Below are 17,758 nucleotides of genomic sequence, written 5' to 3'. Positions count from 1 at the left end.
TCACTAGTTCCTAGAAACTATATCCAGCGTGTTCCCGGGTTCCTACACTTCCCAAAGCTTAATTAACTATTGTATGAGCTACTTCATTATCTACCAGTAAATATACTTTTTGCTTAAACTGGCCAGAGAAAGTTTATTTTATTTGCAACCAAAAATCTCTGAGTGATAGAAATGGAGCCACGTGGGCAGTGAGAGTATTTCCCCTTTCAAAACACAGTTTAGGGTGCTATCTCAAAGAAATGACTTCGCAAAAGAGACTGAAACAGCAGGAAACTATTTGGCTTATTTTTCCGAGTGATCTTCGAAAATCCCAAACAAACAACAAAAGACCTTAGCTTTAATCTCATTTTTTAACTAAATGCATTTAGAGAACACTTGTTCTATAAGTAGGAGAAATTAAAATTTGAGGGAAATTTATCATGGGATATGCTAGAGGGTTCTTTTTATCTTGCAAAGAATCTATTCAGCATCTGTCAGGCCCTTAGACTGTACATTCAGTTTTAAATAAAGGAGCAAAAATAAGGACCAGGTATGAAGTGGCAGAAATATTTTGTAGACACTCTCTTTAAGAGACAAGGCATGATCGAGACACAGGCCCACACCTTACAGCTCCTCATTAATAGAACTGATTTTGCAAATTTGACTTTACTTATCAAATTTGCATGACATTTCAGAAGTGTATTAAAAATGAGCTATTTAACCAACTACTGCAAAATTAACATGCTCAGCCGCTGGTGAGCTATAACTTCATCAAAGTTGTGGCACATCTCTACAACGTAAACAGCCGGTAAAACTGAGAAAAAGTCAACATGTGACCCTGCCTAAAAATACAACTGAACCAGTGAAGCACTAGTAAGGTAAATAAAATAAAAAATGATCATCAGAACCAACGTGGCTAGACTCCCAGACCCCCATGAATTTCTTAAAGTTTTCCATACCTTGACCCTGGACAATGGTGCAAAAATAAGTCATCACCAAAAATGCTGGAAACACCCAGTACTGCATCTTGCAGTGAAAAATCTTCATTTTATTCCTTGTTTTTCACATGGGATGTAACAGCAGTCCTAGAAACAGAGAGCACAGGGGTATTTTGAGAAGGCTGAAAATAAAATATATGTAGTCATCTAGGACTGGCAAACAAGCCAACATGTACTGGTATTTTCAGGAAGTAATTCACTCCTTAGGGCACTGTATATTTCACTCTAAACATAAACTAATAAAAGGAAGATTTTTGACGAGATGCTGTAGATGAAGAGAATGATTGGGAATACATGGTCATCCCCCTGTTTAACTAACACGGAGTGACTCGGGATCCGATGCGGATGCTGGGGCAGCAGCCCACTTAGAGCGCCTCTGACGCGGGCAACTGCTTCCTGAATCCTTCCCTAATGAATTCTTTGCTGGTCCTTCTACCCGGCAGCTCACTGGGAAAGGAGTTGACTGGGACCTCTTTAGCGGCTTCTTAGCAGAACTCAGGTCTGCTCAGGAGGCGCTGTGAGCTGCCCACACAGGGTCCCTCTGGGGGGGTCACATAACTCACAAAGGAAGGCAGGGCAGCTGGCAAGGACTTGGAGCGCCAGTTTCACCTGGAATGCAGCCCTTTGCTGCTGCCTGACCTTCCAAAGTTCCTGTAAGACTGACACCAGTCAAGTCTTTAGAGATGAAGAGTGTCCGAGGACCTCCAAGGTTCTGTCGGTCTTGGGTCTGCGAGCAAGCCTTCAGAGTGCTCCCAGGCCTGAATTTTTGCAATCCTGGACTGTCTCTGCAACTCATTGGATTACCAAGAATCCCTTTAACATCTGCTAATCAGACACTTTTCAGACTCTAAAGAGCCCTTAGGGAACCCTCCTCCCAAGGTAACTTATCTTTCTTGTATCTGTGTTACTACTTTTGTATCATGTCAATTTTGTATAACTGTTTTCTTCTAGATCTATGTTAATGACCAAAATTGACTGAGAGTATTCTTTTCTTAAAAGGTCTGGTGTCAAGATCATTCTAGCTTGATTTTTAAAAATGTTAGGAAGTTTTCCATATTTTCATTGTTTTGCAATAGCTTAAGTAGCGTGAGAATGATATACTCTTTAAAAGCCAAAGAATAATTTGAGAGAGAAAATCATATGAGCCTATTCCCTTTTGGAAGCTATTTCCTACACAACTTTAGAATATCTTTTGTCTTATTTATAAATCTACTTAGCTTATTTACTTCTTGGTTTTCTAGTCTGGATACTTTCCCATGAAGTTGCTCTTCTAATTTTTTAAATTTTAAATGTATTTTTTAACTGAAGGATAATTGCCTCACAGAATTGTGTTGGTTCCTGGCAAACATCAACACGAACCAGCCACAGGCACACACCTGTCCCCTCCCTACCATCTCCCTCCTCATCCCGCCCCTAATCTTTTCATTTTGATTTTCACATTTATTAGCACAGGATTGTGTGATCTCTCAGCCTACATCAGATTTTCTTGTATAGCTCCACTTACTGTCGTTGTTGTTTACTTGCTAAGTCGTGTCAACTCTGTGATCCCTTGGACTGTAGCCTACCAGATTCCTCTGAATATGGGATTTACCAGGCAAGAAGACTAGAATGGGCTGCCAATTCCTTCTCCAAGGGATCTTCCAAACCCAGGGATTGAATCACATTTCCTGCATTTACAGCTGAGCCACTTGGGAAGGCTCCATTATTAGTACCAAGCTGGTGTTTTTCTAACTTTCTCTTTTCTCTCCAAAATAGACAAGCTAAATATATGTCCAGATTATAATTTTTTGAGGATAGTTTTTTTTTAACTTGCAATATTATTTTTTGATTTCTAATTTATTTAGTTCTGCACTTAATCTTTGCTTTTCTGCTCTTATCTTTTTTTTTAATTTTTGCTGTTCTTTTCGTTTATTTAGTCCTTAATGCAATATTCTTTATTTGAGGCCATTAACTTTTCTCTGGATATGCTTGGGCAGCCACATACAAGCTTTAATTGCCTTTTAACACAAGAGTTATTTCAGTGAATGTAGCTAAAGATAATTCAATGAACCTTTCAAACAACATGATTTAATATGATTCATGCACTTAAACTTAATCTGGTTTTATTCCAGAGGAACACAGTATATCCAGAGAAATAATTCTATTCCTTCAAGTAATCATTCATAGAAAATTTTCCTTGGCAACTACTTTTTATAATATCCAATGACAGTCTAGCATGCAACTCTTTCATGTTGCCAACTAAAGGAAGATACACATGCTTTAATAATCACATAAATAATCAAGTTAAGGTCCTATAATTTAAAAAAATTAAAGAATGTACTCATTTATATTTAGAGGTCCAAAACATATCTCCCCCAACCAGCCTACCAGACTTCCAAAATGCTAATTACTTAAGAATATTTTAAATTAAGACATTCACATACAGACAACAATGGCCAACATACTGAGTGGATATTTTATATATAATATATATGGCTTTCTAGCCTGGATGAATTTATTATTAATTTGTTACAGATTAGTGAACCAACTATTTGTCAGAGCACAGAAGAAACGGGACAAATGGAGAATTCAGATAAAATACAGGGAGAAAGGCCCCGAGTCATCGAGACCTCTAACTCTACTGAGGCAGGTAGAATAGGTGGGTCATCCCAGGGATCATGGGACTCCCCAGGCAGCACTAGAGGTCAAGAGTCTGCTGGCAGTGCAGGAGACGCTGGTTCAACCCCTGAGTTGGGAAGATCCCCTGAAGAAGGGAATGGCAACCCACCCCAGTATTCTGGCCTGGAGAACCCCACGGACAGAGGAGCCTGGAGGGCTACAGTTCACAGGGTCACAAAGAGTCAGACACAACTGTAGTGACTTGGCATGCACGCACTCCAAAGGGCTGTGAGTGACTTTTCTGGGGGTTTGAACAGATATAGGAGCAGGTGTCAGCTCCATCAGGATCGAGATCATGCCCCTCAAAGGAGAACTGCAGCAATGGAATCACTCAACCCAAAACAAATATTCTAAGGTTTTGTTCCCCAAATGTTATAACCACCAGGATCAATGAGACCGTGGCAAAGAGAGGAGAGGTAAGCAAACAACTTGCCTTTTTGCCCTGCCCTCTAAGAGCAGGGTTTCTCGGGCATCCCACAATACCAGGCTAACACAGGACAGGAAGTCCTTTTACAAGCTGCAGCCCAAAGCCTTTCTCTCTTCTCATCAGAGCACTGCGGTCCAGGGCAGTCCAGGCATTGTGAAGCAATACTTGACATGCCACAGTAGAAGCTGATCTGCATTTCGCACAACATAAATAAACAAACAGACCAATGAATCGGCGCTACCCTTGTCTTGGCAACCGTTTTCTGAAAACGGCTTATTATTGCTGTTGCTCAGTCACTAATCCGTGTGCGGCCCCATGGACTGCGGCACGCCAGGCTCCCCTGTCCTTCACCATCTCCTAGAGTTTGCCTAAATTCACGTTTACTGAGTCGGCGATGCCAGCCAACCATCTCAGCCTCTGCCGTCCCCTTCTCCTCTTGCCTTCAATCTTCCCCAGCATCAGGGTCTTTTCCAATGAGTCAGATCATCAGGTGGCCAAAGTACTGGAGCTTCAGCTTCAGCATCAGTCCTTCCTTGCATATTATTTATACAGAAAAAAAAAAAAATGTAGCCATAGCTTTTCTTTAAATTCTTCCTTTCTTGTTGTTTATTCTAAATGAGATTAAGTAATACCATATTGGGAGAAGTGGAATTTTCGTTTTCCCAAGGTTTTATGCCAAGTCTTTCATTTGGACAGTAAAATAGGGGCAAGAAAAAAATTCCAATTTCTGTTAAACCGCCATGAGATATTTTCAAAATGTCAAAGCCTAATTTGTTGAAACATTGCCTAAAACCTTGCACAAAACAAATAGTGCTGCCTTAATTTTTTTTTTTTTTTTTGGTTTAAAAACATCATGTTAGAAATGGCCATTTAGCTGTAGTAAGTTCAGAAGGTATAAACCCTATTTGGGAAAAGTTGATAAAGTTTAGTGCAAGTTTTCTCAAAACACTGTTACTCAATTATGCAATCAGTAACTTAAAACTATCCCCATTAGGACTAACTGACCTGTCCTCTACTTTATATGTTTATTTTATCTAATCTCATTTATACAATTAAGTTTAATAAGGTGCAGAGGCCTTATGCGAGCCAGTTTTATCAAAATCCCTTAAAATATTTATCCTAAAGTTTGTGTAAACTACTCATATAAACACACATGCACACACACACAGACTTAACACACACATGCATGCAAACCTCGGATAATGTTCTCCTCAGTCAGCGCTGACACACTTGCTGCCAGCCATCTGGGATGCCAGGCCCTGCCTGACAGAGACTGCTGTTTGTAGTTTCAGGATTTCCATTCCAGCAATCACTGCCGAGAGTCCTACCGTAACCAAAGCTCTCTGCTCATGTCAGTCCCTCAGTCGTGTCCGGCTCCTTGAGACCCTGTGGTCTGTAGCCCGCCAGGCTCCTCTGTCCATGGCATTCTCCAGGCAAGAACACTGGAGTGGGTTGCCATGCCCTCCTCCAGCAGCTTCTCCTGACCCAGGGATGGAACCCAGGTCTCCCGCATTGCAGGCGGATTCTTCACCCTCTGAGCCACCAAGCAACTCTACTCTGAGGGAGATACAAAATTTCATACTATATGATCCCTGTGTCAGCTCACTATAATTTTATTGAAAAAGAAGACCACAAGCAAATTTACAAAACTAAATGAAATAAGTGTGAAATACAACACAGGTAACACAGACTGGAACTATGAGTAGAAATCTGGGCTCGCGGAAGACATATCCACCAATAATTTGCTAGGGGCTCTCGACTAACTAGTTTAACCACTCCATGACTTGGTTTCTTTATCTGTAAAATGTGCAAGCAAACATCTACCTTATAGGATTGTGATAATGTAAATAATGTACTTAGAAACACAGGTAGCTCTCAAAAAGTTCTAACTAGCAGCATGCTAGCAACAGGTTGAAAGAATGTAAGGCAAAGGCAATTAAATCATCAATGAATTTACGACTTGGGTAGATACTTAAGGAGGAAGAGACTCAAGAAGTCTTTATCTCCCCCATCTCATGAAGGTTGTGGGGCGAACTTGGTATAAAGCTTTAGACAAAAACAGAAGATCCAGATAAGGACACAGGCACCATTATTTGCATGTGTGAACTACTTTAAACTTTTCTAAGAACATTCCTATCCATTTTTTATCCTTGTCCAGATGACAGCTCTTTACAGGTTCAAAATCATCAACCATAAGAAGACTTGGAATATTTGACTTAAGAATAATTCATAGACTTAGCAGTTCTGGTTGACAAGCCCATGCAAAGAAGATTTGAAAGAAATGGGAATGATTAAGCATGAATTAAGCCTAGGAAAAATAAGAATCAGAAGCATGTCTTCAAATATTTGAAGGGCTTTCACGTGGAAGATAAAACAAGATTATTTTGTGCAGCTTCTGCAAATAGAACTAGAATCAACAGATTCTCCAGAGCCACAGAGATGTGGATTTGGACAGAAACATTCTCTAACACTCAGAACACGTTTGTCGCTTTTACTAGCAGGTCTGAGACAGAAGCCGGCTGTGTTTTACCCATGAGAGATGTTGTAGAGGGGATTCCTGGATTCGTGGCAGGGGACCTGGACAAAATGACCTTTATGTTCTAACTCTTTCTGGACTCTGTTGTTTAGTCACTGACCCGTGTCCAGCTCATTATGACCCCATGGACTGTAGCTCGCCAAGCTCCTCTGTCCATGGAATTCTCCAGGAAAGAACACTGCAGTGGGTTGCCATTTCCTTTTCCAGGGGATTTCCTGACCTAGGCATCGTACCCACGTGTCCAGCATTGGCAGGTGGATTCTTTACCACAGAGCCACCTGGGAAGCCCTTTTCCAGATTCTACATTATTATTTAATATCCATTTCAACTCCTGGGAGACAGCAAACTCCAGGAGTAGTGGAGGACAGAGGCGCCTGGCATGCTGCTGTTTGCAGGGAGCAGGGTTGGAGCGACTTAACAACTGAATCACAACAACAGATCCATTTGTAGGAGAACCTTACAGCCAGTTGATGATCTGTGTCTACACATTTGCAGATAAGAAAGGAAAGACGAAAAACAGGGCTAATGTTACACCCCAGGGTGTTAATGTTTAGTTTTCCTAATTTCTTCTCTCCAGTGAAAGTACCATCCTCCTCACATCTAGAATAACCAAAAGGCTTTCCAGGATTGGTTAAGAAGTCTACTTAAAAACAGACCCTGGAGGAAATCAGTGTTTATCTCTTTTCGGTTAGCATCACGACACAGGAGAAAACAGCTCTAAGTCAGAAATAAAGCCGTAGTTGTGTTACTGTTAGCTTGGTGACTAGTCTTTCTTCCTCTGTGCGAACTCCCCACTGTGCAGGCATTGTGATCAGAAATCAAGTGGAAAGCCACAGTCTTATTAGCATAAAGTGTCAAAGGGTAGAAGAGTTCAGGCATGCCAGAGACTAAAATTGAGAAAGGGTGCCTCAGAAAAGAGTGAGCCACAAGTAGGGCGAACTGACAACACACATACAAAAAAAAACATGCCCCTTCAGTTCTGGACAATTCAGAATAAAGGGTCAATTAGGGCTTCCCTGATGGCTCAGCTGGTAAAGAATCCGCCTGCAATGTAGGAGACCCCGGTTCAATTCCTGGGTTGGGAAGACCCCTGGAGAAAGGAAAGGCTCCCCATTCCAGCACTCTGGCCTGGAGAATCCCACGGGCCGTACAGTCCACGGGGTCACAGAGTGGGACAGGAGCGAGTGGCACTGTCACTAGTCAAGAAAACTCAGCAATCAGAAACGAATACGCAGTTAATATAACAGAGTTTCAAAGTACACAGAGCAAAATCCGAGAGAACCAAAGGAAGCAATAACAAACAAAGCTAGAGATGTCACACTGCTCTCAGGAATGGACTGAACGACTGGACAAAACACCAATAAGGATGTAGAAGATGTGAACCACTCCGTCAACTATTAATTGATATTTACCGAACACTACATCTAATAACTACAGGACACACCTTTAAAATTTTTTTTTCTTACAAAGTAGGCATTGGGGGCCCTAAAATGAGTTGATAAACTTCAGAAGACTCAAAGTTTGCAGAGTATGTTTTCTGACAACAGAATTAAATTAGAAATTAATAATATATATTTACAAATCAAAATGGAAGTTAAGCAACATGCTTCTAATTAATCCATGGGTCAAATGAGAAATCACAACGGAAATTTTAAATTTTAAAAATAGTTGGAAGGGAATAAAAATAAAAATATTTTCCACATGAAAACCTGTGGGATGCAACCTAAGAATTAGAGATAAATATTTACATAAGGAAGAAGAAAGATTTAAAAATCAATGATCTATTTTTTCACTTAAAGGAGCCATAAAAAGAAAAGCAAATAAAATCCTAATTAAGTTGAAGGAAAGGATTAATAATGATAAGCATTAAAAACCAAAGATACCTGAAACTAATATTAGTGAAAATTAACAAGGCTAAAATTTGCTTATTTAAAATACTATTAAAAGTGAAAAATCTTTAGGAAGGGTGATCAGTCTCCAACAGATTACCTCTGCTTCTTATCCCATTGTGACTCTCCAGCTAACTTCATGGCCCCAGTAACTCTACTTTCTGAGTCTTGGGTACTAGAAGTCATGTAGGTGGGCAGTTTAACCCATACTCCACAACGTTCAAAGTGCATTACAGCCAACCGACAGATATTGACTGATTGAGCAATCAGTGCTGAATGACCAGGCCTGAGGCGCACAGCCAACGCACCCAAACCCTGCATTGGCCGAGGCTGCGGAACGCTGGAAAGCCGCAGGCCTTCTCTCCAGCCTGTGTGAAAACTGATCTCCAGGGGAAAGGGTGCCCTTTCTCCTCCCCACAGGGTCTACCCGAAGGGACTTTCTTCTAAATCACAGAAAGACCTCTTGTAGGACCAGAGCAGCCCAGCGAATGGCTCAAATGCAAAGGGTTGAGTGTGTGTGCGCGCCTCAGTCGCGTCAGATGTGTCTGATACTTTGTGACCCCATGGACCCTGCCAGGCTCCTCTATCCATGGGATTTTCCCAGCAAGAATACTGGAGCGGGTTACCATTTCCTACTCCAAGGGATCTTCCTAACCCAGGAATCGAATCCTCGCCTCCTGTGTCTCCTGTATTGCCAGCAGATTCTTCACCCATGAGCCACCAGAGAAGCCCAAATGCAAGGGATTTGACTGCAAGTCATCCTCAGAAATATAGCGGCTCAGCCTTAAAGTAGGCTGCTGTGAATCCTACGTGACAGAAGACCATCCCCAAAGCATAGCAAATTGCAGTGACAGTTCCTTGACTCAGGACTGTTCCATCACTTGGCTTTTTTTGTTGTCGTTATTTTTTAAGGACCGACAGGGCTTTGTGGTCAAAGAAATGCCAATCGCTTTTAACTGAAGTCTGTATCTGCAAGCATCACAGAGGCTAGCTGCACATCCAGGACAGACATCTCATCCTTTAGGAAGGCTTCCCTGATCTTCCAAGTCTGGCCAGATGCTGCTCCTGGGCTACCTACAGTAGCAAACTTTATTTTCCATTCTAAACCTCAATAGAACATTGTTTTTTAATATCAGTTCAGCATGTTCCCCTTTGCAAAAGCAGACAGAAAGCCAATCCAGGAGTAAATCTTCATTCAACAGAAGACCACCCCCCTCCACCCAGGAGTATTCCTAGCTACAGACTCAACCTGTGACACCTGGGTAAGCTCAGCAAAGCCTAGCCTCTCCGGATCAGTTTTCACAACTCAGCTTAGCTCTGTGTGTGTGTGGCTGGCGGGGCGGGGCGGGGCGGGGCACCAAACACAGCTACCTAAAATTAAGTCAGGGACCCTTGCCTTGAGTTTCCACAAAGGCCCGTTAGAAAAATTCATCAAGAGTACTAATTTGAAAAAATGGCCTTGAAGTATAAAATGAAAATTAGGGTTAAAGTGCAGAGTCTAGACTCTAAGCCCTGACTTAAAAAGACTCTCGGTTGTCAGAATTCCCTGTAGCCTTCCTAGTCAGAATCGCCTCAAAAAAAAGGAAGCAGAGAGAGACGAGGGAAAGCAGGAAGGAGGGGGGCAAGGTGAAGAGAAGGAGAAAGAAGCAGGAGAGCAGAGACACCAGCGCTGCCGTCCAGGCTGCACGGGGTCGGTCCAGGCCTGGAAGCAACCCTGTAGGGGCTCCCGTCACCCTGCTTCCTGGAGAAGCCGGCGAAGCTCACAGACGGCACGGAGGCGGGCAGGGGCCCGGACAGGCCACGCCCTCTGCCCCCAACCCTCCGCCTCCAGGGGCCGGACAGGCCACGCCCTCTGCCCTCAACCCTCCGCCTCCAGGGGCCGGACAGGCCACGCCCTCTGCCCTCACCCTCCGCCCCCAGGGGCCGGACAGGCCACGCCCTCTGCCCTCAACCCTCCGCCTCCAGGGGCCGGACAGGCCACGCCCTCTGCCCTCACCCTCCGCCCCCAGGGGCCCGGACAGGCCACGCCCTCTGCCCTCACCCTCCGCCCCCAGGGGCCGGACAGGCCACGCCCTCTGCCCTCACCCTCCGCCCCCAGGGGCCCGGACAGGCCACGCCCTCTGCCCTCACCCTCCGCCCCCAGGGGCCCGGACAGGCCACGCCCTCTGCCCCCACCCTCCCCTCGGCTCCCGGACCCACGCGTCCTCGGCTGGCGCCCCGGCTCCGGCCCCACCCGCCCCCCCTGCCCCCCAACAGGCAGATGCAGAAACGGGCACATCTCATGCAGACTTTCCTTTAATCCTGTATCAGCCACTTGCTGGCTTTGGGACCCCCGGCAGGCAGTTTATATCTCGGTGATCTTATCTTTAAAAGAAGGACAACATTTACGCCCACAAGGAATTGGGAGACTTACATGTGCTTTCTGAGAGAGGACGTGGCAGGGACTCTAGCAGGGACTCAAAATACACGCCAGTCTCCACCACTCACACCCACGTCCCCACGAGACCAGGATGAGGCCTGGTCTTCACAAGCCTACCTCTACCGAGAAGAGCAGCACAGTCTGCCACTGTGCGTTTGGTCAGTTATAGGAGAGGAGACGCAGAGGAGACTTCTCCCTGACATCCATCGCCAGCGGAGCAAACCTGCTCAAGAGGACGCTTATTCCTGGCCTGGCCCTCAGTTTTCCTCCCCTCTGCCCACCCCACCCCCCTCCCTCCTTCGCGGTGCCCGTTACCATTTGCTGTCTACACATGTCATAATCCCGGATAATGCTAGCCCAGCGGTGCTCAAACGCCACCCCCTCAGCCTGCAGCCATACAGGAAGGCCCTCATCTCTGAAAGGAACCTTGGGCCAGGCTCCACAGCAGTCATTTGGTTGAGCTTGGATTAAAATGACAGCAAATATGTGGCTCATAGAGTCACGAACTGCAGACTGCCAGCTTAAAACAGGCAAAAGCTCTCTATGTTTTACTAGGTGACTCGAGGAAGGCTTTAAGAGTCAAAGGGAGCATACCCCAAGGAGCCTTTTCTTGCTGGGCTGAGGCTGGCTCCAGTGCCCTGCCAATCATACCCATTTGCTCACTCCATTCTTTAAAGCCAGCCGTGGTGGACTCCCAAACCCAATATTTGCGTGGAAGGAGGCCCCAAGAGCTCTCTGAAATCCACAACTGGACCATTAGCAGCAGGATCGATGCCAAAGGACTTCTCCCATCCATCCTAAGTCTGGGACCTGCCCAAAACTGCTCCAGGAATTCTGACAGGCTCCACGGAGTCCTTCCCAGGGAGTCACCAAGAGGCCCCACCAGGGAGGCTTCTGTCCTTTCAAAGGGACCCCCAGGAGGTCAGGGATGCAGTGGAGGTCCAGGTCTCACCTGGCTCAGGGCCCCCAAGCAGAGGGAGAGACGCCCCCAAGCAGAGGGAGAGACACCCAGTGCTTAGGATAGAGCGTCCTGTGCATAATGCATAATCCTGGAAAACACTTCAGGAGGTGAAAGACGCCAGTCACGAAGGCCCACACACATTGCATGCTTCCGTGTATATGAAACGTCAGCAGAAAGTCGGTGAGCAGTTGCCAAGGATGTTGGGGGTGGGGGTATGGCGTGGTTGGGGAGAAATGAGCAGTTATACTGCTGATAGGTACAGAATTTTTTTTTTTTTTTGAGTGATACAATGTTCTAAAATTGATTGTAGGGACAGTGGTACAACTCTGTGAATATATGAAAAATCACTGAATTGCACACATGTGTGGTATATGAATTATAACTCAATAAAGTTGCTTTTATAAAATATGCTACCCTGAAGTCTGTCTTACAGTAACCACACCCTTGGGACCAGGTTCAAAGAAAATCCTTGCAAGTTGCTCTTTTGAAGCAACCCAAAGTGCAAGTGTTATCCATGCATTCCCTCACTCAGGCCACATTTCCCGGTGATAGCTGCGGGCAGAGCCGGCCACCTTGTTAGAAACACAGCATCAGCTCCCCTCCCTGTATCCAGTTTCGCCTGCGTGCTGGGTGCTGGGGCCTCCTTACCACAGGCCACAGCCAGGAAGGGCCCTTAACACTCTGTAGCTGAGAAGCTCCGGAGCCTTTAGGGGGAGAGTTTCAGCAAAACTTTCCCAATTCTGCTCCCCACGGGGCCACCAAACATCCGCATATTTTTAGGGTTTTGCCCTCCCCCACCCCCTTCTGCTGCTGCAGGCAGCTGACACTCCAGAATTTCCAGAAGGGAATCCAAAACTCGCAGAGAGAAAGAGGCTCTGAGTGCGGCGCCACACGGCGTTCCGGGGTCAGCGGAGGGTTGGGGTCCAGGTCCCCGAGAGGGGGACGCCAGACCCCCGTGAACACCTGCCCCGGGGACAGAGTCTCAGCAGAGGGGGCGACTCCGGGTCCCCGAGCTCCGCGCCACGGGGCGCGCTTCCCGGACAGGACGCAAGCCCCCAGCTCCTAGACGAGGGCGCCCGTGGCTGCAATGACGGCAGGCAGCGCTCAGACCCTTGTTGGGGGCCCTGTGCGACCCCGTGGACTGTAGCCCGCCAGCTCCTCTGTCCATGGCATTCTCCAGGCTGGAATACTGGAGTAGCCGTTCCCTCCGCCAAGGCATCTTCCCGACCCGGGGATCGAACCCAGGTCTCCCGCTTTGCGGGCAGATTCTTTACCAGCTGAGCCACCAGGGAAGCCCAAGAATACCGGAGCGGGTAGCCTATCCCTTCTCCAGGGCATCTTCCCCACCCAGGAATGGAACCAGGGTCTACCGCATCGCAGGCGGGTTCCTTAGCTGCCCGTGCGCGGGGCCCGCTAAATCCCAGCTGGCGCAGAGGTTCGCCTCCCCCCAGCCGCGCGCTCTAGAGGGCCTGAGGCAGCGAGCAGTTCCGAGGGGTGAAAGGGCGAGTGGGCGAGAAAGCCCGGGAGAAGGCCCTCCAGCGCCGCAGCCTGGCGGTGCATCTTAAAGCCGCGACCTCCTGGGTCCAGACACCGAAGCAAAACGCGCGAAGCAGCCGCGTTTCCGGGCGCAGAGACGCGGACGAGCCGCTGCCGCTGCCAACGCCCCGCGGCGCTGCGCTGCGGGCTTGCTCCTCTTTTCGACTAGCACCTGGTACCCAACGCTAATCACCCGCGGGTGTCTGGGTGAGTTTTGCACCCCGTGATGTCCATCGACGGTTCTCCCAACTGACCCCCGAGTGCCGAGTGCTTAGTCGTCAGTCGTGTCCGACTCTTTGCGATCCTTTGGACTGTAGCCCGCCAGGCTCCTCCGTCCGTGGGATTCTCCAGGCAAGAATACTGGAGTGGGTAGCCATTTCCTTCTCCAGGGGATCTTCCCGATCCAGGTATCGAGCCCATGTCTCCTGCGTTGCAGGCAGATTCTCTACCCGCTGAGCCATCGGCGCGCTTTCTGTTTGTAATACACACAGTCCTCCAAAGCAATCCCTAAGCCCCTTTCTCACCAAAACGGTAGCCTGTAGGAGGCCCTTTCTGCTTGGAAATGCTGGCGTCTACCGTCTGGAAACCAAACCCGCTCCTTCCCGCCGTTCGCTCGCCGCCCGCCAGCCCCGGGGCGAAGGCTTCGGAGAGCAGCCCGGGCGTGTGCACCGCGCGCCGCTCCGGCCCTTCAGCGCCGCGGGCAGCGCGAGCGCGCGAAGAGCAGGTCCCCGGAGCCGGCCCGCGTCCGCAGGGGGCTCGCTGCCTGCGCTTTCCCTCCTCAGGAACAGACTCTCAAGGCCGACTAGAGAGAGAAGCAGAGGTTGACACTGACCTGCGCCCGCACGATTCCAGCCCAGGCCGCGTGGCTCTCGGTGCCCGCGGACCGTCCCAGTTCCGCCGCGAGTCTGTTCTCCTGCGCGCTGCCCGCCCGGCGCCCCTTTAATTGGCCTGCCCCGCCTCCACCCCTGCTCCCCCGCCCGGAGCCGCCTCCTCTCCAGCGCTCCCTCCTGCGGGGCGCCCAGGATCAGATAAGACCGGAGGGAGGCGCGCGGGCGGCCGCTTATGAAGCTGGAGGCGGTGGCGGGGGCGGGGGCGAGGCAGGCCTCGGGGCCCCGGGCAGCGTCCCCCGTCCCCAACGACTTCCCCCTCCTCCCGCCGCCCCGGACACGCCCGGGGGCCGCCCGGCGCTGCGGTCGCGAGCGCGGGGCCAGGAAGGAGCCACTCGGGCCGTCCCCGCGCACCGAGGCCGGCGGGCGGCCTCGCCAGGTCAGTGTCCGTGTGCAGGTGCCGCGTGCCGGCCTCCGCAGCCCCAAGAAGCCCGGTCCAGGCGCCCGGGGGACCCTTCGCTGGGACGGCTCGGTGTCCCGGTGCTAAGACTCTTCTCCTGCCAGGGGCGCGGGTTCCAGCCCTGGCCCGGGAACTGAGATCGCGCGCGCTCTGCGGCACGGCCCAGAAAAACAGAACAGGGGACCCCGTCTCCCTCTCCCAGAACTGGGGCAGCGACGCTCGGACATGAGTAGGCGCACCGCCCGGGAGCGCTCCCAGGCGCTTTGGTGCGTTTGAAGTGGCTGGCGTCGGAGGGGCCCCGGGGCGCAGGCCCCCTGACCGAGATCCCGAGTCAGGAAGCCTGCGTTGAAGCCCGGGCCGAGCCCCCAAACCCCGCGGCGGTTCTGGTCCGGGCCGCCCCGAGGCCCTGCCCGCCCGTGAAGCACTCGCGGCGCCAGGGTCTCCGCCCACCCACCCCCCCACCCCCGCCCCCGGGAAAGGCATCAGCTTCACCTATTTTTTAACCGAACCAAGAGCCTCCCGCCCCTCCCGCGGCTGGTGCGCGCACATATCGGGAGGGGGTTACACAGCGGGAATCTGTCAAGACGCCCCTTCGGTGAGAAAAGCACGCTGTCGCCTCGGAAAACTGGAAAAGCAGGTGATGGCGAAGACAGCAAGGGGACGGTGCTCTGAAAGGCCCGGAGCCCGCCCCCGAGACACAGAACGGGGGCTGCGACCGCGCACCTCGCTTCCAGGAGGGCCTGCGGCTTTTCCAGCCTTCCCCCGCCCCCCGAGTCTGCCGTATCCGCCCCCTTCTCAGCGCCCACCTCTGCCCCCCACCGGCCCTACGGTTGGAGCTCAAAGCCGGGCCCAGCCCTCACGGCCGCCCCGCGTCCGTCGGTCCTTCGGCAAACCCGGCGGGGCCGGGCCGAGGCGCCGCTTGGCTCCTTCGCTAAACCCGGTTCGCAGCGCACGTGTTTATGGAGACCGTGTCTGGTCTGAACCCGGGGTTCCGTCGGCTCCGCGGCGGGGCTGCGGGCGCCACCTGCTGCCTGCGCAGGGGGTCGCGACAGAGCGGGGCTGGAAGGACAGATAGAAGGACAGACGGACGGGGCGGAACTGCTGCAACCCCACACTTACTCCACCTGAGTCCCCGAGCAGTGCCTGCAGCTTCCATACCGCGTCCCCCTTCTCACTAATAACGTCTGCTCTGGGTCGTTCATGCTCACCAAGATACAGCTCGTTGGTGTGAGTTTACCTTTACCTGTAATTCCCTTGGGGGAGGTAGCGGGGTGTTGGCAAATAATAATCACAGGAAATGAGGAATTCTCTGATGATTTTAAAATGCAAAATATATATGTGCAAAAATTCATGCAGAGGAGCAGAATAGTTTCATAAAAATCTTATAAGGTACTTAGTTTTGTAATGATGTATCAGGTTATTTTAAAAAATTCTAACTCGTCCTTCTTTCATCTTTTAACCTTTTGACATGCATTTATTTCACTTTCAATGTAACTAGATAAACTTCAGTTACTCTTGAATCAGAATGGCTGGTTTTAATCAGTTTTCCACTTAATTGCAGCCGTGTGTCAATTTCCGGCCCTTTCAAGGGAGTGCTTACTCAACATTTATCTTAAGTTCTTTTGTCAGAACCTGGAAGAATATCCAGAACTCAGAGAAACAAACCCAGAAGACCCCACTAATGGTCTCCTCTCTCAATCTACAGAAGAAGAAAAAAATGCCTCTGAAAGAATACGTGAATAGCTGAGGCCTTTTCAAAAGATATCAAAAAATTCCAGCTTCCACAGTCATTGATTCTAAACTCTTCTTAGAATCTCATCCTGGGCTTGTGTCCTGACTGTGATTCTCTCTCAAAACTCCACGCACACCCTGTTACCCCTTTCTCCCCTGTCCCCTGAAACCCTGCAGGAAGACCCTGAACTCAGACCTAAATTGAAGAGACTCTGCCCCTTGCTTGTCTCACTTTGGTGCAGTTATTTTGCCTCTCTGAGCCTAACTCCTTGTGTATAAGAAGGGAGTCATTAATTATATCTCAGGTGGTAGTCATGCAGATTAAATGACAGACACGTTTATGGACCCAATTCCCTAAATGACAAGTGGCAACTGTATCACTCAACCTGGCACTGTTTCCCTCCTGTCCAAGGCACATGGGGCTCCTCTCATTAGCAGCCCCTATGGGTGATTCCGCAGTGTTTCTCAGTAGAGGCGCTCTGACATTTTGGGTAGGTCAGTGTGACTGCCCCAGACACTGCAGAACATTTATTACTCCTAACTCCAGCACCAGATTCCAGAAGTCCTCCCATCACCTACTCATGGTGAAAAGCAAAACGACCACCACGCATTTCCTCCAGTACTCACAAACCATTAACTCTTGGTAGTTCTACTCCAACCCCTCTGTAATGGTCACCTATGATTCTTTCTTTTTTTTTTTTTCCCCAGCCCATCCATTCCCCCTTATTTTGGTTACAGAAGGATCATCCTCAGTCAGCTGGCAAGTACAAGCTGATTATATCAATAACACGCTATAAACAATAACCATGGTCCAAGCTCCTGGCCTCACACCCTCCACCCCGCACCCCACCCTCCATCCTGATATCCCACCCCTGGGACTCCTAGTATTTGCCCTGGTCTTGCAACAGCACAGCAGAGAACCTTTAGCACCCTGCCTCCTGGCCAAGGGCTGATGGACCTTCTCATTGATGGATGGCCCTGCAGTGTGCTGTGCTATGCTTAGTCACTCAGTCATGTCCAACTCTTTGCGACCCCATGGACTGTGGCACGCCAGGCCTCCCTGTCCATCACCTACTCCCGGAGTCCACCCAAACCTATGTCCATCGAGTTGGTGATGCCATCCAACCATGTCATCCTCTGTTGTCCCCTTCTCCTGCCCTCAATCTTTTGCAGCATCAGGGTCTTTTCAAATGAGTCAGCTCTTCGCATGAGGTGGCCAAAGTATTGGAGTTTCAGCTTCATCATCAGTCCTTCCAATGAACACCCAGGACTGATTTCCTTTAGGATGGACTGGTTGGATCTCCTTGCAGTCCAAGGGACTCTCAAGAGTCTTCTCC

At 49.2% G+C, this 17,758-nt stretch overlaps 1 protein-coding gene across 6 annotated transcripts in view; it reads right to left on the bottom strand.

Moving 5' to 3' along the window:
• Window positions 1-14,389, bottom strand: part of COL14A1 (collagen type XIV alpha 1 chain) — a 224,796-nt gene extending 210,407 nt beyond the window's left edge. For 4 of the 6 annotated variants that reach the window (XM_061123880.1, XM_061123879.1, XM_061123883.1 and 1 more), the window contains exons 1-2: window positions 14,236-14,389; window positions 939-1,064 (exon numbers count right to left, since the gene is read on the bottom strand). In XM_061123880.1, coding sequence (XP_060979863.1) covers window positions 939-1,026 — 88 coding nt within the window. In that variant the 5' untranslated portion in view covers window positions 1,027-1,064; window positions 14,236-14,389. Of the gene's footprint in view, window positions 1-938; window positions 1,065-4,068; window positions 4,203-11,023; window positions 11,043-14,235 lie in introns of those variants that run through there. The other 2 variants (XM_061123882.1, XM_061123881.1) reach the window with 2 other exon arrangements.
• Window positions 14,390-17,758: the final 3,369 nt, after the last annotated feature.

Source organism: Dama dama, chromosome 21 (assembly GCF_033118175.1).
Source record: "Dama dama isolate Ldn47 chromosome 21, ASM3311817v1, whole genome shotgun sequence".
Taxonomy (NCBI): Eukaryota; Metazoa; Chordata; class Mammalia; order Artiodactyla; family Cervidae; genus Dama; species Dama dama.
Note: the sequence above shows the minus strand (reverse complement) of the source record. Positions and strands in the feature narration are given on the sequence as shown.